This window comes from Amphibalanus amphitrite, unplaced genomic scaffold, assembly GCF_019059575.1.
Source record: "Amphibalanus amphitrite isolate SeventyFive unplaced genomic scaffold, NRLGWU_Aamphi_draft 000602F_arrow, whole genome shotgun sequence".
NCBI classification, from domain to species: domain Eukaryota; kingdom Metazoa; phylum Arthropoda; class Thecostraca; order Balanomorpha; family Balanidae; genus Amphibalanus; species Amphibalanus amphitrite.
This window is the reverse complement of record NW_024882096.1, coordinates 381,512-404,694: the sequence shown is the minus strand read 5'-3', so window position 1 is coordinate 404,694 and position 23,183 is coordinate 381,512. Positions and strand designations below refer to the sequence as shown.

Sequence of the window (23,183 nt, the reverse complement as noted above, 5' to 3'; positions counted from 1 at the left end):
TTAGAATGCCCCCTCTGAATGTGTGACGTCAGCGCAGAGATAACGATTTTAAATGTTTTACTAAAACGTTTGGTAGCACGCGGTGGCATATGCTGCTTTGTGCGCAACAAGTGCCGCACTTTCATATAAAGTCGCTAGGAACAGCGGAGATCCCAAAAAGTAAAGAAAAGTAAAAGTCTAATCACTGTCTTGAAAACCGGTGAATATTTTTCGATGAAATTTGGAAGATATTCGTTTTCGGCTTTCGCTCTTTCTGAACCGAGCGACATCACTTTCATGCCAATTCATTAAAGGGACCCTCCCACCTTCAAAAAAGTTAATGAATTGGCATGAAAGTGATGTCGCTCGGTTCAGAAAGAGCAAAAATGAATATCTACCAAATTTCATCGAAAAATATTCACCGGTTTTCAAGATATTAGACTTTTACTTTTGTTTACTTTTTGGGATCTCCGCTGTTCCTAGCGACTTTATTTGAAAGTGCGGCATTTGTTGCGCGCAACAGGGCCTCCTCTAACATACCCACTGGGTGGGCAAATGCCCACCCAGTCGCCACAATTGCCTACCCAGTGGCGTCGATTTGCCCACCCAGAAGCAAATGCAAAAATAAAGGTCCGGCCGGACGTCCGGTACTACCTTTCCGGTCTTAAGCAAACTGGATGCTGTTTGAAGGTCAAAAAAAGTTTTCTGGTTGCTCGATATTCAGGAGCGTAGCCAGGATTTCCTCAAGGAGGGGGCTAAACGCACAAGGGCGCAAGATAACCCCCTCAAAATCCAAAAAGCCATCGGGTTGCATCCAATATTTTTTTGGATGGGGCCCAAATAAATGGAAAAAAAATATTCATTAACAAACAATGTTAGAACTGAGGGGGTAAGCAGTATATGGGCCCCTGTTAGACAGGCCCACGAATAGCTTCATAGAGTCGCCAGCCGGTTCTGATGGCGGTCTGAGGACCCGTAGGTCGGATGAGGGTTCTTCAGACCGTCACAGGCCCCTATAGCCCATGAGAGCCTCGTAAGCCGTCTGAGGGTCATATAAGCCGTCTAGGGCCACTCAGACCGACAAAAGGCCCCTTGCACTTGCAGAGGCCCAGTCAGGCCGACGTAGGGCCCTCTCAGACAAACTAAGGGCCCGTTCAGGTCATTTGAGGGCCTCCTCAAACCGATAAGGGCCCCTCAGATCGACAGTGGATCCGATCCGAGCTCCCTCAAACCGATATAGGGTCAGACCAACAGTCGGAACGCATTGATTCTGTTTACACACCGTTGGACCCAAGTTGGACCCATCCCATCCAACTGGCCCCCTGGTTTCAATAGGGCCCCAAGGCTCTAAAATTGGGTCTCTCTTGGCCAAAGAATAACTACTCAGCTGTGTCAAAGGATCTGCCGCAGGGCCTTTGCGTCGCCAAGGGCCCACTGTGTCAGTCAGGGGCCTCTATGGAATAAGGACCCCTGGCTTCCAGGAGGGGCCATGGTCCCTTTGGCCCCCTCCTTGGCTATGCCGCTGCAGGTGACAAACGTTCTTTCAGACGACCAGGGGGCAGGGGCCCAGGCGACCAGAACCCCAGGTGACCAGGGGCCCCCAGGCGACTAGCTCCCCCCAAGCGACCAGGGGCCCCCTGGGCGACCAGAGGCCCCAGGAAACCGGGGGTCCTCGGATGAGTGCAGGGGCCCATTGGGTAATCAGGGGCACCTCGGGTAACCAGGGCCACAGAAATGAAACTTGAATTGATATAAATTTGCTTCCGAGTAAAATACGTTTTATCCAGTGTTAGAAAAAAATATCCCGGGGCCTGTGGGGCCCCCATGGCGCCTTCTGCGCTCAAGGGAGGGGGCCATTGCCCCCGTGGCCCCTCCCCTTGGCCACGCCCCTGCCGATATTGGAGTTATCAAGTAATTGTCTCGTAAGTGAAAAGGCACGTACAATAAAGGTACAACCCTCTGCAAGCTGCGTGGTAGGTATCTTTTTTCGACAAAACCGAGAATAACGCGAATACGCTAACGGTCATTCGGAAATCGTAACAGCAAGACGCGCGAGACTCCGCACCTTAGATTGGGCTTATTTTGGTATACATTTTCCATCTAGTTTGACAACAACACACAAAAGTTTATATTTCCCCCCAAAGCAAACTTTTGCTTTTTTGCTACGGTAAGAGTACACATTGTTCAGTGACTGAATTAATCGAAGGGGTGGAGCATGGCGCATCTATATGCAATGTGTTCCGACCGACTGATTATCATAACCTTTGAGATATTAGGTATCGGTTTTGTCGAAATAAGAATACCTACCACGCAGTTTTTGCGGAGGGCTGCAAGTACAGCCCTCTGCAGACTGCGTGGTAGGTATCCTTTTTTTCGACAAAACCGAGAATAACGCGAATACTATGCTATCGGGCACTCGGAAATCGTAACAGAAAGATGCGCGAGACTCCGCAGCTTAGATTGGCATTATCATCGTATGCATTTTCCATCCAGTTTGGCAACAAAACCCAAAAGTTTATATTTGCCCCCAAAACGAACTTAAACATTTTGTTGCCACACAAGGCGTAGGTATGCTTTGTTTATTGATAGGCCCTATCGAAGGAGTGGAGCATGGCGCATCTATTTGCAGTGAGCTTCGACCGACTGATAACATGACTTTTGAATTATAATCAGTTTTGTCGGAAAAAGAATACCTACCACGCAGTCTGCTGAGGGCTGTACATGTAATCTGGAACGAATCGCTCGAGCATCGCTAACCATAAAACATACGACAAACGTTAACTATCATTTTATTTCCAATAATGGCACAGCTTATTTCGTCTAATCCCCGCACCCCCCCCCCCCCCCCCCCGGTAACAGGTTTTGAAATTGGTTGAACCCCAAAACAAGTGGCTGGATCCGCCCTTGGGCGGGGAAGTGGCGAAAATTTTGCCCACCCAGTGAAAAATCCTTAGAGGAGGCCCTGGCGCGCAAAGCAGCATATACCACCGCGTGCTGCCAAACGTTTTAGTAAAAGATTTAAAAATCGTTAGATCTCCGCTGACGTCACAAATTCTAAGGGGGCATACCAATGCATTAGCCCCTTAGAATCCGAAAACTGCAAGTTTGAAATTCCATATCTCCGAATTAAAGCATTTTTCGATGTTGTGAATGCCCAAACCGGCATTTTCAGGCCATGGCCACCAATTTGGCTATCTCAACTCAAAACTAATGTTAAGGTGGGAGGGTCCCTTTAACTTTTTTAAGGTGGGAGGGTCCCTTTAACAGAATGCTGAATAGCATGGGTGGGTCGGTGCAATTGCTTACGCAAATTGGATGACTTGATAGGTAAATGATGATTATGATTGAATTTCAACATTCGGCATTTACTAATAATAACTACATGTGCTCCTACGGAGTTTGAGTTTTGCTCTAAGAAAGCATGCTTCTCGTTCAACATCACAGACACACATCATTCAAACACATGCTCATTTAGCAGTTGTATTTCGTACATCACCGGTAAGACGGTAGACATGGAAAGGACCGGCGGTCGAGCCCACAGAATCGCATCGGACTCTGGGCCACACTTCTTGGTAAAGAGTTCACACTCACGTTTGAGTTTAGCAGCCACACTCTCTCATCGATGCCAGTTCGCACATATATCGGAGTTGAACTCACACTCTGGCCAGTTTAGAAAAGCGGTCCGCACGCCTAGATCTCATATTCGGCGTCCATCCCAGTTCCGTATCAGACTGTCACAGCGAACTTCCAGCGAGATATGAACAGGATGCCACGTGTCTACACCAACGCTAGTTCAGCACAGCATCACAGGCGACTCATTAACTGACATGGCATGACATCTGACATACGAACCTGACAGATTGCTTGTTGTCCAGTATGACAACTTGACACCTGATTTCTGGCTCCAAAAATCAGATATCTGACTTGGACATTGTCGGTTTTATTGGCTCTTTGACGACGCACCAGTCAGGTTCGGCTATTAGCGTCGGTTCTTTTGGTCCGACTTGCTGTTCTTCGGAGCTGGAAGGCCGGCTAATGCTTATGTGAAGGACTTGCAATAAACCAGGTAAACACAGCACGTGCCAGGCTGACAAAATCACGACTGACAGGCTCACGACTGACGTCATGAACAATGTCACACGGCAAGACTGACCTACCGCTGGCATAGGTCAACGCTTAGTACAGTGTCAGGCGGGCCCCACGCAGGCCCATTCCAACAGTGGACTCCACCCGACTCAAATGTCGTCTCCCTCAGCTTCGTTCCACCTTGGCGAATGCGGCCACACTGGAGAAGTAGCGCGCGTTGTCCTCCGAGACCTTCTTCTCCGCCGCCTGCGGGTTCACAATCTCCAGACCCTGTGTCGGGGAAGACGACAGGGGAGCGTTACAACGGTGCTTATCAGAATTGACGGTTAACGGCTTGAGTTAGTCATTGGCGAAATAGTGTAACTGCACCATGAATGGATGGATGGATGGATGAATGAATGAAAGAATGAATGAATGAATGAATGAATAAATGAATGAATGAAAACTGTGCAAATGTACGATAAAATGCATGGATAACAATTAATAAAGCACCGCGACATAGTGCAAGTACGCAGAAAAGGCATAAAAAGCGGCACGACAGGCCAAATGGCAAACACCTGGGACCGGTTACCGAAATAGGCACGTAATGAAGAGTTTCGCGTTATCAGTTATCCAGTGACCCGAGCAGCAATAGCCCAGTGAGCCCTAGAGTGATCCAGCGACCAAACCAGATGCGGCAGCCCAGTCACCAGACCAGGAGTAACTGGCACTTCGCCCAAGCACTTAAACCGCTGACCAGCTGAGCAGGCGAACGGCCAGCTGTCCAGCATTGACGCAGTCTTGGTGTCCAGCCTGTAGGACCAATAAATTTGTTATAAGTGGGTTCATTAGCCGAGTGTTTTTTTCATAAATCCATACGAACCTGCAGAGGAGTGAAAGCCACGCTCGACGCCGTGCCAGCCACCTGTTTCTTCACGGTGGTGGTTCCTCCGTAGTTTTGTTGGCGCTGCAGGCTCTTCTGTAGTGTTTTTGAGATTCGTACCTATATAACAGAGGACACGAGACGTTACGTTACAAATACATTACAGCATATTGGTAAAACCGATCTAAGCTAGGGTAAAGCATAAATGATACTACAGCTAGCAGCGGTCAGAAAGCGTGTGAAGAGAAAATCTACGTTGGTTCACATCAAATGGACGTCGATTTATTTTACGAACATAACGAGGGAAATAACGTACCTAAGTAGTGCAGCGACCCCTAGGGCTCATAACCCGTTACAATTGGGTTTATTATGCAAATGGTCTTTTCACAAAACAGTAGTGAAGCAGAACTATTCAAAGTCATAAAATGAAATGCGACGATAAAAAGCACACATGCATGAGCTATAACAATCAAGCTGCAACTTAAAACAAAACGGTACCAATGATAGGAAGCATAAGGTGTAGGGTAAGGGCGGGTAAGAGTACGCGGGCGATAAGAGTACGCATCAGCTGTTTCGGTTGCTTAGCAACGCGGGTTTGTCGAGTTCATGAAGTGACATGAAGCCGCCAGTGCGCGCTTGTCACCAACGGAACGTGGGCGTTGCTTGGCGACGCTGTTGAGTTTAAGGCGATGAATATTATTTTCGAGCGTTAAGATATTATTATGGTATGGTACAATAATGTTGATACTTGGCAGCTGAGATAAGGTACATTTCCGTGATTGTTGTGGGAAACTTGTGAGGTTATCTGGGGAAATACTGTGCAGTGCAATATTCTGTTTGCGAAGTTTTGCACAACGTTTCGGGGTTGTTTTGTACGCGAATTGCATGTACGGTAAGAGGACGCACTGTTCAGGAGGGTAAGAGTACGCAGAATTATACATTAAATCGAATATACAGAAATATAGAATTATTTATCAATCGCTCAATGACGTTTGTTTTGTAGGTATATCATCAATGGAGTACTGTGATGTAGATGCGTACCCGAAATTCTTCCAAATATGAGTTATTCTCCCTTTTGATTGTGCATTTTTGTAAAGAAACACACGACATGATTATTTCCTGATTTATAGACTTGAAAGATTTATTTTATGTTTTTCTTTTTGGATACTAGAATTAACTTAAATGCCTTCTGAGTTTGAAGTTAAGCATTTGGACAGTACAAGCTGCATAGGTGTGTGTTTATATGCTTGCGTACTCCACCCGCCTGGCGTGCGTACTCTTGCACACCCCATATGGTAAGAGTACGCAACTGCAGCGGTTCAGAAAATGTCAGTTTTAGACCACTTCCATTTACGCTGAAGGATCGTTGCCCCATGGGTTGATGGCTAATTCAATGAACTTTAAGATTCCCTTTTTGCGATTTCTTTCTTTCAAATATTAAACAAATGAGAGCAAGAAATCCACTAAGTGCGTACTCTTATACGACTTCACCCTACAAGAGTGTGTCCTTTGAACATTTCTAGCTAAGATACGAGCAAGCAACACTAATTCCTCAGTAGTCAGCCGAGGGCTAGCACAAAGTAACAACTACCGCTAGATGACTAATTAACACGCCCACCCACTAGGAAAATAGCGATAAGGGCAGGTTCAGTGGTCCCAGCAGAAAGGAAGACGTCAACAACGCTCTGCAACGTGCACACACCACTGCCGAGGTAAAACAGCCCTCCGCAATGCACGGATTGTCAAGGTTAAATATCCTCTACAGTCTAAAGTCTACATCCAGTACACAGTTAAGCAGACAGTTGGACACCCGAAACCACCCCTAATGGACCCCTCCAACACCTACCTTGGTCTTTTCATCGATCTGCGCGGCTCGGATCCGCCCGGTGCCACCTTTACCGATGTTACCGCGAGTGTAGCCCAGGTCCTGCTGGTAGGCGTCGTCCTCAATCTGGAACACGGAGAATTGTCCAGGTCATCGTCATCGTCAGCACCATCCATGGTATGATGGGAGGGATAATAATGTGACTAGGCATTGTGTACGCTAAACGGCGGATGAAGTAAGTTGGTAACACTGGTCAATGAGATCAAATCATCGTTGTTTTTCGGTTTGTGTTGTCGATTTCAATTTCAACGTTAACTTCAGTCATTATGCGAATGTGTCATCACTCATCTCGACTTCGATACAAATGAACCTAGCAACACACTTCGCTTTGTCTTTCAATTATTGTATGTCTGTCTCCCCATCCCATCGCTCCAAATTCTCTCTCATTCTTGTCCCCCTCCCTCCCCGCTCATTCCCTCCATCTCCCTCATAACACACCTCTCCAAATGTCATCCTGTTGGCCTGTTTCCTCATCTCTGTGACGGCGTAGCGTTCCTTCATCTTGCGCACTCGTTTGCCGCCGCGCCTCTTCCCCGGCATATCGATGGGCGCCGGCAGCGGCTTCACGGCCTTCACCGGCGGCGGCTCCTAAAGGGGGAGAGGGGACGGGGTGAGAGTGGGGTGGCAAGAGTCTTAGAGATGGCTCAGCAGGGATGAGGTTGTGTGTGTAAGGGGGGGGGGGCGGGGAAATGAGGAGAGCAAATTAAGCGTGGTTACAAGGAGGATTGACCAAAAGTTCAGAAGAGACATTCGTATGCAGGTGCACATCCAACAACATGAGATTCTTGCTTCAAAGCAGCATACTTAACTCTTTTGCCCGGCAACCACAGGGCATAAACCCCTTTATACCTATCTGCAGGCCTCTCGTTATATAGGCCTATGGCCCAACACAATGCATACACCCTGAAGCAGCATCCAACCCTACCAATACCCTCTGTAGTCTGTAATACACACAGCAGCGACCGTCCCATCCCCACCAATACAGCTCAAAGCAGCAACAGCTCGATTTCCGCTTCTCACCTGCATTTTGTCCAGTTTCCGTTCGATCTCATCCCGGAGACCTCTGCCGACGTGGCCTGAAGGACACTCGTGGAAGCTGTCTACCCGCGCCGCCAGTGCCACCTTGGCTGACACCACGCGTGCCGTCTTGCGGCGCAGATCCTGCGATATGGGGAGACGGCAGCGGTGATTTAATGGTGTTTGGGTTTCAATAAAGTAAGCACAGGTGTTAGGTTATTACAGACGGTTGACTGTTCCTGAACAAGTTCAGAAACTCGTTGAACCGTTAATTTATCGACCACAGCAAATTATTCACGATCTGTGAGTAGTGTGAACACCGGCACCTTGAAAAGGCAATTCATTCACGACATTCTGTCATTTGTACAAAGTGCCTCAGACCCACTGCAGATGTGGCATTGTAGGTACTTCTTTACAAACCACAGTTATATAATCCATATGCGATGGACGATAATTCTTGCACGCTATATGCATAGTAAATAAATCTACCACAACACGTATCAGAATCCACCATCTTATTCGGTGGGAGGCGGCAGTTTCCTTGACAATCGGCGCGTAGTGCATAAATATCAAATACACAGCATTATGTGGTAGAATCAACCACAAACTGTAGTAGAATGTCCCACCTACCGGCGGCAAGTCCTGAACAATCGGCGAGTAGTAGATAAATCCGGTGTGTGGTAGCACGTTGGCCTGTGAGAATCCGGAGAGGGTCCGCTTTTCGGCTCCCACCAGCATTATGTTACAGGCGGGCATTTTGGAGAGAGCGGTCAGACCTCCGGCGGCACCTGAGGGGCACACGGAGGGCGTGAGGCGAACGAAGAGAATTGGGGAGACATGGAACTAGACTGGTTTAGACAGTAGATGGCAACTGGTGAAAATAATGTGAATGACGAACAAACAATACACAGCAAGCCAATACAATAACAAAAACTACACAACTACGAGCACAGGAGTATAAATCCCATAAATAAACGGTGAATAGAAGCAAAGGAAAGCAGATCATAGCAAGGCACTTTGCCAGCAGAAGACTAGACTGGTAGGAGTTCTGCTGCACGTACTCACCCATGAGTTTGGCTGCGGTGGCCGCGCCGACGACCGACGACAGATTGGGAGCGATGAACGTCATCCGCGACTCGATGTACTCGTAGATGCGCAGTTTTTGTCGGTTCAGCTCCAGTGCCAGGTCACAGGCTTCCATCAGACGTGCCAGATCAGCCTCGGGCAACGGCTCACTGCGGGAAGGTCAGGTCAGATCATGGGTCAAAACTGTTATGGTGCATGTTAGACTTAGTCTTGTCGGGTCATAGTTAGGAGTAAAAAACATCCTAATTTACAAATAAATCGGCGAAAATCAACACCGATTGACAAGAACGGCTCGGTGGCATCTACTAACCCCTGTGTGGTGGAGGCGGTGACCGACACCACCATGATGGTCGCCTGAGTGAGGATCTGCTGCAGCTGGTCGTTGTTTTTGACCCGCTCCAGGTCGTTAGCCAGCTCTCTGGCGGTCATCATGTAGTCGAGAGGCCCCACCACGAGTGAGTCCAGTTCGGGGAATCGGCGGCCGTACAGGTCCTTACAGTACTTGTGGATGATGCCTGCGGGGAAGAGAGAATGTGAACGAAAACTGCTTCAATGGCTTTGTCACGCTAGTTGTAAATCAGAGGATAGACACTACAAAAAAAAAAACGAGACAAAAATGAACGAAGGCAAGAGATGCAAAGCTATTAAAGCGCTAAGCTCGATTATTAAGACATTTTTTCAGTCAGATGACAGGTACCTAACAGAGCTGATAAATGAAGCTGGAGAGGTCAAACACACCAGAAATCGAGTCATACGGACGGTATCGTTGATCGGCAGAGACACCCTCTAGCCCAGTAATGTAGCAATAGCGCCATCTGCCAGCGCTCCTACCCAACGACCAACGTTCCAGTGCCCCAGCTACCTACCCCACCCCAGTGATACCATCCCTTAGTGATGCGATATCGCTTCTCGTCAGCCTCTCACCGATCTCTGCTCGTTACAATCCGACAATCAGTAAACTTATCTCGCCCACTGCGGCCCTCACCGATCTCACCGATCAAACCGAGTACCGCAGGGAGGCGTACCGCGACAGTGGCGCCCCTAGCGGCGTATCTAAACAGTTACCGCTGCTCCGTCGTCCCCAACCGGCCAATCGGCCCATCACAACCCAATGATACCATCTGGCTATCAGTAAAGCAGCCTAGCCCTCTAGCAATCAGAAAAAGTAGCCCTGCCATAGTGCCCTCGCCCTCTACAGTCTACATATACGACGACCCTTACCGATCTCCGTGTCAAACTCTGCGGCCATCTGGTTCACCTGGACGATCAGTCGATACTCGGGGTCCGCCTCGACGGGACCGACCATCTCCTCGGCCTTACGCTCCTGTCAAAGGGAGAGCCGAAAGGGGGTTAGACAGGCAGGCAGGAGGGTGGGAGGCCTCGGCCTCCACGGGACCAACCATCTCCTCGGCTTTACGTTCCTGTCAATGGATGGGGCAGTTAGACAGACAGGCAGGAGGCAGGTAGGGGTCAGCATCCAGGAAGCCAACCATTTCCTCGGCTTTATGCTCCTGGCAACAGGAAAATGAATGGTTAGATGAGGGAAATGAGAGTTGGGGTTGGTGAGACTGCCATGTCAGGGGAACACAGGTAGTCAGGAGGATGTGGGGGGTTTTAGTGAAAAACAGGCAGTCTCCCATGAATTTCTGGTGAGATAAGGACTTCTGAAAACAATGCAAAAGCATTACACATGAAATGTGCAACACATGAAATTGTCCACACATAAATGCAAATGGCAAATGCTTTGGTGTCTCATAACACTGTACATTTTATGTCATGAAAAACCATCAAGCCTGGTACCAGAAAGGCCAAAGTACAGCCAGTGGCAGCATCTATTATCTACCTACATTCCCTGTGCACCAGCTTGGATCACCCCAGCGCAGGGAACCCTACCTCAGCCGCCTCCTGTTTACTTACTGTAGCAAAGAAGCGTTCCACTGATTCCATCATTTCTGCTAGCCTTTGTGAATTGGCGAGCTTGAGCAGAGAGTGGACGGAGCCAGATGCTGGTCCTGCAATGAAAGAGCTTTGTCAGTCAGTGGATTTGAAGTGGGAAGAGCCAGTGCAAAAACAACAGAAAAATGTGGCATGCATTGGACTACAGACAAACAACTGAAGGATAGCAACAATTAACAGATAAATGTGGGTATACAGCAATAAAGTTGTCAGTTAATGTAACAAAGCTAGCAAAGCTATGAAGCTATGAAGAAGTGTATTATAGAAACAACAAATGTGGAATTGTGAATCACATCTACTTAACAATGCTCACAAGCAGCACCTATTATATGAGCTATTTCCCCCACCATTAGTGGCTGCAGCATCCTCAGTCTCCATCTTTTCCTCCTCTTTGATGGTGGCCAGGGCATCTTTGTTGTCCTGCAGCTCATCATCCCCGTGATCCTCCTCCAGGTCAGCGAGCAGCTCGTCAGCCAGTGACATGGTGGCTGCTTCAGGTGGTCACTGAGAGAGAAGTGGTGTCACACCAAACTATGACAACAGCTGTTGGATGACCACAAAAATTGTGGCTACACAATACACATGCCTTTAGCACCATCAAAGAACTGCAGGAATCTACAAAATAAAAACAAAACAAGAAAACAGATACCTATAAACAACAGCATAAAAAGGCAGAAAAATATCTGCACCAGTTATGACTTATGTTCTTATTTGAAAGTGATGATGACAGTACTTTTATCATAAATCAACTCTGCGACGACCCAGGGATTCAGTAGTTATTCTAAAAATATGGTGACCGGCCAGCAGACTCGTTACTCTTTAGTCTCAATATTGTCCACGCTTAATTTGATGACAGCGATTGATGATTTGATGAAAAAATAAAAAATAAACAGCAATACGCTAACTAAATTATAGTTTACACTATAGCCTTGGTTTACACCAAACAATTGCATCATTTGCATACCAAAAAAGTAAATTGCGGTGTGGCGAGGGTTGTAAATCGTGTGGAACACACAAAACGTTTCGTAAACTGTTAACTGAAATGCCCGTGTTCTTCGACTGAGCTTCGTGCACAGGTTTTCCCGCAAGCAACATTAAGCGTCGCTCAATGATACAAAAATAGAGGCACAATATCTTCAAATATTTTTTGTACATCAGTAAATGAATGAGAAGCAGCAATAGATCAAAATTAACGTTAAATTCACGATAACGTGGATTATTTTCGAGAGCAGCTTAAGCTATTTCCTGCTCATAGTACAGAACTGAACATTATTCTCTCACCGACCAGTCGTCACACTTGCGTCATAAATGTAGTGTACGTAATGTCGGCTATTTTGCTGTCACATTATATAAGGCAGTATAACAGTGAATTTGAATATGATGGAACTGTACGCACATCAACCAGAGACTGAGACTACCAGGCTGTTTAAATGAAAAAAAAAATCGGATCACCGTATGCAACTTTTATCATGACCATCAGTCTACCAGTAGATTGATAAGTTGCAATCTACTGCTGGCAGTCAGGCATTCGGCCGGGCCGAATATGCCGCTCTGGGCAGCGGGATCGCCGAATGTTTGTCTACCAGCAGCAAGCAGTAGCGGCGGAACAGATTCAATCAAGGAGGGGGGGGGGGGCACTGCCGAGTTTTGGTCCCATTCTTTCCATGCAACGCCCATAGGGCTAATGTTAAAATGACAAAATCAAAGGGGGCACGGTGCCCCGGTGCCCTCCCCGTTCCGCCGCCTAGGTATGGCAGCAAGATCAGAAAATTGCCGGCCCAGAATGTGCTGCTACCGGCAGAAGATTCGACGACGTTATGTGTGCTAGCAGCAGATTCGATCATTCGGACCGATAGATAACTACCGTCCGTGGGCCATTGATGGCAGTGAAGACGCGAGACAGCATATTCGCGAATCTGTCCGCGCCCCGCAGCCCGCGGTTATATGGCCTTGCAGCCCGCAGGCGCAGTAGTTTCGGCCAGCGTCATATGACACACATTTCTATATGAGATGAAAAAGCAATGGCGTGCGGTGGAATAGATATGAAAATGAAATACCTACCTAATAGTAACTGTCATGTTCGCTTTTCATAATTCAACTTACCGATCCTCCACTTAATAAGATCGCGTTTTCTAGGTATCCCCTATTGAATTCCATTTCACAAATACGTAACAGAAGACATTGAATATCCCAATGGCGGACCTATACCTACAGGTGTGGCCGGGTCGCTCATAGGCCTACTGATATTTTTCCGTTAGGCGTAGGTATTTAAGACTCACTTCGCGCATCGCGCTCGTTCATAAAACACTTACCTACCTGTAAATAACATAAATTTACGGCAGCCCTGGCCTGGTTCTGGCATCCGTTAATCGCATTGGCCATTGATCAACATAACTAGAATATAGTTGGCTGCCTTCAAGCAGGTTTAGGTATACCTACCGGTTCACATCGGCTAAATCAGATGGACAACTGGACATGTCTTCATCAAAAAGCACCAACCGGCGACCATGACGGTCGATTTTTAATGTTGGGTCATTGCGACTGACCGAAAGGGTACGAAGAATAAGGCATTAAGCCGTCCGGACGATTTAAGAAAATTGCCACAGGCGTGACGCTTCAATTTCATGTCGTAGATTGCAAATTTGCAGCTACATAACTGGTGGATAGCTAGGCTGTCAGTGCCCGTGCTAGGTGGTTACGTAAAATGTGTTGCGGGGAGTCGGATTGGCCATTCTTTTCGCCGGCCCCATACCGCAATGATTAGCCGCATGTTTGAGTTATTTCGTTTACGACCGCTCAGTCGAAAGAGGTCGCCTACAACACAGAGAGGTCAAAACAGAACAGTGCGTCATATGAGTCTGCCCGGAAATTCAGGTGATAATCAGAGCACGACAGTCATGATAATGCACTGCATGGAACATGGATTTTACCATTTGCTTATTATCCCGGCAGTTGCTGGGGTATTTCGCCACCCACCGTTTGCTGGGGGGGCGTTTGTATGTATGTATGTATGTATTGACGATCAAGAGCAATCCACAATCGGCGTGGCGATTACACTCCGAGTCCGAGCTGGTTGAAGATAACACAAGAAATACCTATACAAGAAAACGCACACACTTACGGATACGAAAATGCACAACGCGAACGCCGAACACGCACATACTTGGTGTAACCCGCACGAAGCCGCGTTCATAACTATACACACAGACTCGTTTGCCTTTCATAGTCCAAGAGTCATGAGGCTAGCTACTATGGCTACTCTGGCTAGGCTTAAGCTCCTTTTTTACAGCACGGGCAAATCTGGCTGGAGGCAACTGCGTTAGCTCGAGGGGGAGAGTATTTAGGAGCGCCGCGGCACGGTAGGCGAATCTACGTTTTCCGGTCTCTAGTCGGGGTCGCGGTAAGTGGTAGAGGTGGTCTTGGCGAGTAGACCTTGCTCGTGTTTGGGAATTTTTGGAAAATAGGGTCGCAATCTCCTCGGGTTCACCTCTCTGGATGGCCTTGTGCGCCGTGATAAGGGTATGGTATTCAGCCATTGTTTTAGGTGCCATCCAGCCGAGTTGGTCCCGGAGATGGGAGACATGATCAAATTTACGGCGACCGAAAATGACTCTAGCGGCAAAGTTAAGAATTTTCTGAATGCGATCGAAGTTCTTTTGGCTACCATTACCGAATACGGAGAGACAGTACTGGATCCGTGACATGACGAGAGCCACCACTAGTGTCTTGGTGACACCGTCGGGGAGATAGTGGCGGACATGGGAGAGGCCAATTAGGAGACCCGTGCACCGGCGACTGAGCTCGGACACATGCGCGTCCCAGGACAGGGTGCCGTCGAAGATAACGCCCAGGTTGCCCACCTGCTTGCATGGCACTAGTTTGGTGTCGCGAAAAGAAACGGTGAAAGCAGGTATGCTTCTCAAATTTTGCCGACTGCCGAAAGCCATGAGCTGAGTTTTAGCAGTGTTTACTTTTAGAGCATTTGCACTGAACCAATGGTCGAGAGACGCCAGTGACGCTTCCAAGCGCGAGATGAGTCCCCTAAGGTCGTTTAAAGGGCCACTCACCAACAATTGAGTATCATCAGCGTACTGGAAGACTGCTGCATCCTCAGAATAAAGTGATAGATCATTGGAAAATACCGTGAAGAGTAAGGGACCAAGTGCCGAGCCTTGAAAGACGCCCATAGAGTTGGGGAGAGGTTGTGATAATACCCGGCGACCGGACTCGTCCTTCAATGACACACTCTGTGTGTGACCCTGGAGATAAGCGGCGAACCAGGATGTCTCTATGCCGTGCATTGCCAATTTAGCGAGTAATAACTCATGGTTGATGACATCAAAACATTTGCTTAAATCAATAAGGCATAGCATAGAGACATCCCCCCTATCGGTGGCGGCCAGGATTTGGTCACTGACGGACAGAAGTGCTGTCTCAGTTGAGTGCCGGGGTCGGAAACCGTGCTGGGTATTGGCCAGAAGATGGTTTTGGGAGAGATAGCGATAGAGCTGTTTGTGAATGACTCGCTCGACCACCTTCATAATGACAGGTACTAAGGAGATAGGTCGAAAATTAGTGGGATCAGATGGGTTTCCAGACTTGAAGATGGGGTGAACTATAGAGTGTTTCCAATGAAAGGGGATATCGGACCTTGAGATGCAGGTGTTAATGATGTGAAGGATAACGTCACCTATAGATGGGAAAGCAGTTTTCAGCATGCGAATGCAGACGCCATCAGACGCACAGGCGGCAGAATTGCGCATATTGAAAACTGTGTGACCGAGTTCACCGAGAGAGATAGGTCTGGGCTTAAATCTACCGGTTACGACCCGCGGCAAACGGCCAATTTGCTCAACAACTGGATTTTGGTCACGGATCTCTGTAGCGACGCGGGGACCCACAGAAACGAAAAAAGAATTTAAAACGTCAGCCGATACATCAGGTTGAACACTAGGTCCGTCTTTCTTACCAGCCACAACCGACCTAATACTTTTCCACACCTTGTTGGGACCCCGCCCACTTATCTCTCTGTGAAGTTCGCCGCGTCGGTCTCGTCGCACTGCGGCCCGGACAGTTCGGTTTAAGTCTTTGTAAACCTCCGACTTTCTACCGAACTGCTGTAACGCGGTACGACGTTGATCCATGATTACGGAGCGAGCGAAGCGAGCGTAGTCTTTCCTTAGATTAACGGAAATTTCTGAGTATGAGCGGCCGGCCGGCCGGCCGGCCGGCCGGCCGGCCGGCCGGCCGGCCGTGGTCACGCTTTTGCGAGGCTTATATCTCAGCAACCACTTGACCGATTTACACGCGGTAATTTTTGTAGGGTAGCTTCATTCCTTCTACCAAGTATTGGACTATTCCCGATGCATGTGGGTGACCCCTTATGCACGTGCCACGTGCAAAACGAAGAGGTGTCAGTTTTGTAATTGTTGCAATATCTCGGTAACTACTTGGCCGATTGCGCTGAAAGTTGGCATGTAGGTAGGCACCCACTAGGCACTGCATATACATGTGCCAGAGTTGGGGTGCTGCTGCACGTGCGCACGTGCAGGGGTCGTTTCCAGATCTCGGGAACGGCTGGACCGATTGCGCTCAAATTTGGTACACGGTTAGGGACCGGTTAGTAGGGTGCCGTGCACAAGTCAGTTGGGACCCATTTTGCACGTGCGCACGTGCAGGGTGCCGCTTCCAGATCTCGAGAACGGCTGGGCCGATTGTGCCCAAATTTGGCACATCGCTAGAGACCAGTTAGTAGGGTGCCGTGCACAAGTCAGTTGGAGGTACCCCCTCGCAATTTCGCACGTGCAAGGCCCACCCTCTCGCTCGCTCCGTTAGTCGCCCCAAAAGGCGTTATACTGGTTTTAAGTGTGGCGGGGGTAACTGGTGGTGCAGTAGGATTACGGATGGTAATATTCTTTATAGGTGCGTGATCGTCAAAAATCGGCAGAAATTCGGTCAGGAAAGCATCCCACTGGTCACTTACGTTCGTGGCACTAAACACGCCCTCCCAATCGGCAAACATCAGGTCAGAGTTCAGGGCATCGACATCTATACGGTTGATTGAGCGGGATTGAACAACTGTAGGATTTTTGCGTTGTTTCGGAACGTTAATAGACACACGAAGGAGTTTGTGTGGGCTGAAGTGGCAAAAGGATGCAGAGCAATCACGCACAAGCTCTCTATTTTTAACCATACAGACGTCTAGCAACGAGCCGGAAGTGTACGTTGGAACGGTTACAAGCTGCTCAAGAGAATAATTCGATAAAAAGTCACTGAGGTGTACACGCGCACGAAAACTCTCCTCCTTCAACATATCACAGTTTAAATCGCCACAGATCATAAATGGAATCTTGGGAAAATCAATTAGTACACGCTGTAACTGCGTCTCGAGGTCCGAAAAGTCCGCTCGCAGAGCGGCATCGGTCTGTCGGGGCGGCCGGTACACAGAGCATACAATTAACTGGCGATTTCGTTCGAGCTTGAACAACATCCACCGAGTTTCCAGGAGACTGCCGGGGTGCGGGGATGTGCTCGGTTTGATGGTCACAGTTTTCATATCCGTTTTTGACAGTACGGCGACCCCACCGTAGCCGCTGCCGTCTGGTCGGTCGACTCGGCTGAGAGAATAGCCGGGAATCACGAGAAGTCGATTTGGAGTAGAAGGGCGCAGCCAGGTCTCCGCCAGGAGGCAGGCGTCGAAATCGTGACGGTTTAGTTCTTCGGTGAGTTCTAGTAGTTTTGGCTTCAGGCTTTGAATGTTCAAAACGCCGATCAAAAGACCGGTGTTTGCTGTCTTTGTCAGCCGGCGGGTTTCCGAGATGGTGAGTCGGGCCGGTAGGGTGAGGGTTCTGTGACTGGGCTCTGGTGCGCAGGTCGTCGCGCGGTGCTGCCGGCCGGACCCACATACGACACTGATTGATTGGTGTGCGTGAGCTCTGGTACGGCGGATCAGGTGAGACAGACGAGGGGGTAGGCTGAGCCTGATCCTCTCGGTGACGTCACTAGTCGCGTCGTCCCTGCAGAGCAGTCTGTGGACTGCCAGCAGCTGTTCCCGGTCATACTTGGTGTTAGTCCTGACTTGGGTTTGTGGACGCTCTACACGGCGGGGTAGAACCCCAGCGTCCGAGGCGGCCGGCTGATAGCCGTAGCCCCCTCCTCCTCCCCTGGCGCGTCTGGCCCGCCGTCCGCCACGACACCCGCGGTGAGCGGGCCGGCGGCAGCGGGCCTCCGTCGCCTCCCGGGCGCCGGCCATGTTGACATTAGCCGGCCCGAGTCCCGTCCCCTCCGCTGGTGGAACCGGCATCCATGGGGTCGGGTGGGGGAGCTGAGGTCGAGTTCATCCACGCGCAGTCCACGTCCGACAGAAAGTAAAACGCCCCCAACGCCCCCAGCCGATAACTCGAGAACCAATAGGCGCAGCGAAACGCACGAGGCGGCAAACGAAAGAGCGCGACGAGACGCTTCAGATGAGTACTTTAAAGTTGAATTTTGAGGTCACAGGCTGGGTCAAGGTCAGGTCAAACACCTGAAATCGGGCTTTCAGTAGCATGGACTTCAGGACTTCGCAATGGGCGCCTCTCGCCATAAACTCTGTCAAAACGGTGCACAATCCACCCTATAAGGCCTACAAGAGTGTCAGCTCCATATAGGGGTCAGTCAAGCATAGGCAGGTTCAAGGTCAGGTCAACCGGGTAGGCACATATCTCCGAAAATCAAAACTGATATTCGCAGCCTGTGACACATGTTTTATAAGTAATTTGGGGCGTAGAACACGATGGTGACATTCATTTTATCATATGTGTACGTGTTTGGCTCAAAAACTTCAATTTAAGAAATTCATGTATCATGGTCGTGAAGTAGTCACGAAAAATTGCCAAGATTCAGTTCAAGATTTTGGAAAATGCGGAACGATAATCAATAATCGAAGATAGCCATTTGATTGATCATGGTATGGGCAGTCTAATGGCGTTTACGGCATGTCTGTATGTCTATTCTGTGATTTTATATGATTTTTTGAACATATGCCATTTTTGGTCGAAAACTCAGAAATCATGACGTCACTAAAACCTCGATATCTCAAAAATTTTCCGACCGATTTTTTTTTTAACTTTGTCACAATAAACTTCAATCAATTCCCTACAGGTACCCAAAGTTTGGCGCGCCGTTTTTATGCTATGGCCCGGCGAAAAAAGTGGGGGCGTTTAACGCCCCCCCCCCCCAGCAACTCACGCGGGTTATTAGCCGTTTTCACGACGGGCTATCCGGCGAGTGCACCTAATTTGACCAGATCTGCACCTAATCTCTTTTACAGCAAATAACTTCATTTTATGAATTTATTTCCGTGTTTTAATCGATTATGCTCTCAGATAATATGACAAAGCAGGCATATAAGCAATTAGTGCAACCCTAGCTGATAGCTACTAAGAGACACACTGAACCTGATTTGACCAAATCTGCACCTAATCTGTACCAGATGTGCACCAATTGTGTACCAGATGGCCGTCGTGAAAACGGCTTCTATCTATTGTTTGCTTCAGTGCCCTGGCACCGTTTAGCGGGGAAATGATAAGGAATAAAAGTGTGTATTCCAGATTTTAAGAGAATTAGAAGGAAAAATAGTATATTATACTAGAAGTCCCACTCTAGTGAGGCTTCAAATGTGAAGGCTTCGCCGGAATATAGAAAACGATAAGTTAATAGGTATACATATGTTAGCCTACCGACGGCTTCCGAAGGATAGTCTAGTTCGGAGGGATTTCGTCACGAAGACCAGTCAACAGGACGGCGATTGCCATTTCTATGACAAATGACACCAAAATTCATCATTATAAAGAACTGGAATCGGCTTACAAAATCGTTGGTTTTGTTACAGAGTCCCGTGTCATAGCTTATACCTAATTTAAAATTTTGCAGGTGTTAGCCGTTCGAATTTATTCTAGATAGCTACACAAAGCCCAAAGCCACAGACACGCGCACTAAAAATCAAATCCCACAACCGCACACACATGACACAGCACATTCACGCCACATAAGACATGAGACTAAATAGCTGCAATGGACACGCATTGGGTATACCCGCGCGGCAGTCTGATCATACGGTATTGTATGTATCATACAGACATACAAGGTCAATAAGGCACAATTGACTGAATCTACGAGTATAGCATGATGGCGCTCCTACGAATCATAATTCAGAAAACAAGTCCACTCTGCCTGCACCCTCATCGCTCAGGACTATGTTCATAAGATATTATCTATTCATAAAGAAGCTTGTTAGTTGTTTGTCTACTACATTCCACACCCACGAGTTTGTGTTGAAACAACGGCCCCGCACACATTACCAGTGCCCAAAGTTCTATCACTTGAAAATTAAAAATTTACCATGACAAATCGTCTTACCCGTTATCGTATTAGCCGTTTTCACGACGGGTTATCTGGCGAATGCACCAAACTTGATCAAATATGCACCAAACCTCTTTTACAACAATTAGGTATCTTTATATCATGATTTCTAATAAAAATAACGTTTAATAATTTGAAAAATCAGGTATATGGCAATTGCACAACCCAAACTGATAACTTTTAAGAAACACAACGAACCTAATTTGACCAAATCTGCATCAAATATGCACCTAATGTGCACCAAATAGCCGTCGTGAAAACGGCTATAATACCTCATTCCCCCTATTCCCTGATCCAGTAGCGTCTCGGCACATAGGCCAGCCCCGCACCGGGCGCATAGATCCAGGGCGACACCCCCTCATTACCATTAGTGGTCACCAGCGTACCCCACCACCAGCTATCAGACTCCGAGGTAGTGGTAAGCACTAAGCAGAGGATCTCCGTTCAAAACGCCACGTGTGTTCACCCACGGCACGATGTTGTTGGGCGTGGTGCTGGCCAGTGGGTCCCAGGTGTCGAACATTTCCAGCAACTGCACGCCCTCAGTCTGGTTGGAGTAGCCGCTGGTGAGGGTGTAAGAACTCGGAGATTCCCAGATTCCGCCCCAGCGCTGGCGACCACCGGCCTCGATTCTGTGAAAAACGAACGGGCTCGCGTGTTGAAAATTCATCGGGCATGTTATGTGTCTATTCGCAGACTCGCCAGCCTAGAGTCTAGGGTAGAAAAGGGCTCACGTGTCAACACACTCAACACGACACATACATGGAACATGCGTTTTCGCACGTTTGTAGTCTGTAAACGTCGAGTCTGAAGCAAACAAAACGGGCTATGGCGTGCGTCGGGGTTATATGTATTTTTTTTTTTAATACCCATAGGCATGCGTATCGTTTGTTTTGAGAAAACGTCAATGAATCAAAGCGAGCTCTATAACATAGATAAAGATAGGTACAAGCAATAGGCTGCGTGACATTTAAGGTGTAGACATGACGCCTAACTGAGATCGTTTATTTTTTCGTTGACTTTTAAATCATCACCTAACTATAGCCTGAAGTTCGCTTTATAATTTAAGTTATTCTAAATTGACTACAAGTAAAAAAAAATAGAAACATCGACATAAAAATATAGCTTTACCTGTATCGGAATGTTGCGCAGTTCCCGCACATGCTCTTGATCCAATCTCCAAGACCCAGAATGGAGTAGTTGACACCGACAATGCCCGGTGTCCCTTCATTCGTCTGCAGTACACTGTCGAGATCCCATCCCAACTTAGAAACGGATGTTGTCAGCAGCGTCCATCCTCCTTCACTGAGCGTCATGTCACAGTAGAGAGCCGCAGGCAGGCCGCGGTTCCTGTAGACACCGTCAGCGCGGTAGCCCATGTTTCTCAACATCTGACAGCTTCCCGGCAGTCGCAGCATGACGGCGCCGGTGTCCGTGACCTGGGAGTGTGTCCCAGACTGAGTGGTGAGAAGGGTACAACTTCCACCGCCTGAGGACACCGGACGGAAGTTGGCCGCCGCGCAGTCCGGCCAGAGGATACAGAGCAAGCTGCACTGAATCCTGGAGCCGGTGACGGCAGAATGCACTGGCTCAGACTCCGTTAGAAGCTCATACATCGGACTGCTTGTGAATCGACTCGCCATGGGATTGTTGTCCAGCACTCCGGCAAGAGCGCTCCAGAAGAGGTGGAATAAGATGATGACCGAGAGAGGTAGGACCGTGAAACGCCTCCACCTCCGAATAGACGTTTGCATCTTCATGGCCTCCGTGGAATAGGAATAAGTAGAGTTATCTTGAGTCGATTGACAGTCTTGATCTTGAGATTATCAGTCGACGAAATCAGCCACAGAGCTAGAGTAAGAGCGAGGCCGAAACAGCAGCGTCTGCCGCTCGTAACACGAGCCGAGGAGGAACTGAACTCACTGAAGGCTCACAAAAATGCCCCGATGAATTAGACCAAGCTGCTTCGGTGGTTGCGGCACCGTCGTTTCCATGGTGATGGAACGCATTGCTGTTAAACAAGTGCGAGGCATGCAGGGGCGTCACCCCAACTGGGCTCATCAAGTACTGGTGAAGTCCGATGGCTTTTAGGTCACCCGAGGGTTCCGCTGCCGTAAAACTCGCAGGGACATCAAAGTCTATCTGTTATCAAATCGTGGTATCTTGATGTCCTGCACCGGCCATGTAGCGTCGGCCCATTAACAACAACAACAACAACAAAACACATTTATTAGACATAAAATGGAAATAAGTAAATAGTCCAGGTGGTGGTGCAAAAGCTGATGCTTAAATCGAGGCACCACCACCTGGTAACGTAAACAGAATAAATGAATATGGTACAATCCAGGGCCGCGGAGAGTCAGGTCGGCTGCCGCGACAGTTTGCATTGATAAGCGGTGATGGCGGGCCGGCGCCAGTCCACCGAGACGGGGCTATATCAGTCTGAAGGTGTTTTTGAGGAAGGATTGAAAGGCAAGGAGAACCTGAGGTGCGTTTTGCTTTGTCGTGTTGTGTCCGTGTAGAAGTGTGTCTAATTTCATGGTGTCTGATTGGTTGTTGAAATCAATGTTGAGGTGTGTGGATACTTGTGCAAATAGTGTGGACCTCGTCAGTGCGTAGTGTGGGCAGTGAAGGATGAAGTGTTTTGTGTTTTCTTGTGTGTAGCCACAGGCGCACTCGGGGCTTGTTACTTTTTGTATAGAGTACTGGTGTGCGTTTAACTTGGACATCCCCAGTCTGATTTGTGTGTGCAAAGTGTTCCCAACCTTAGTTCCTAGTGCGTTGTAGTGTGGGGGCTGTGGTGTGCCGAGTACTAGTTTAATGCTTTGTTTGAATTTTTTCATCTCTTGGCAGTTTCGTATGTGCGTAGGCAATTGGTTCCAGTGCAGGGATGTTTTGGGAATAAAGGAT

The 23,183-nt window shown here is 48.3% G+C and overlaps 1 protein-coding gene across 4 annotated transcripts; it reads right to left on the bottom strand.

Moving 5' to 3' along the window:
• Positions 1-3,446: 3,446 nt before the first annotated feature.
• On the bottom strand, positions 3,447-12,148 carry LOC122394620 (U4/U6 small nuclear ribonucleoprotein Prp31-like). Of its 4 annotated transcripts, none has more exons than XM_043391616.1 (12): positions 11,836-12,148; positions 11,219-11,375; positions 10,833-10,927; positions 10,137-10,239; positions 9,226-9,430; positions 8,895-9,064; positions 8,460-8,617; positions 7,833-7,973; positions 7,251-7,400; positions 6,774-6,878; positions 4,928-5,047; positions 3,447-4,335 (listed from the first exon to the last, which is right to left on the bottom strand). In XM_043391616.1, exons 2-12 carry the CDS (start codon positions 11,352-11,354, stop codon positions 4,231-4,233), a joined length of 1,488 nt encoding a protein of 495 aa, XP_043247551.1. In that variant the 5' UTR covers positions 11,355-11,375; positions 11,836-12,148; the 3' UTR covers positions 3,447-4,230. The 4 variants fall into 4 exon arrangements, with proteins under 4 accessions (XP_043247551.1, XP_043247552.1, XP_043247553.1 ...); XM_043391617.1 differs by lacking the exon at positions 11,836-12,148 and adding an exon at positions 11,605-11,765; XM_043391618.1 differs by lacking the exon at positions 11,836-12,148 and adding an exon at positions 11,688-11,760.
• Between the last annotated feature and the right edge of the window lie 11,035 nt (positions 12,149-23,183).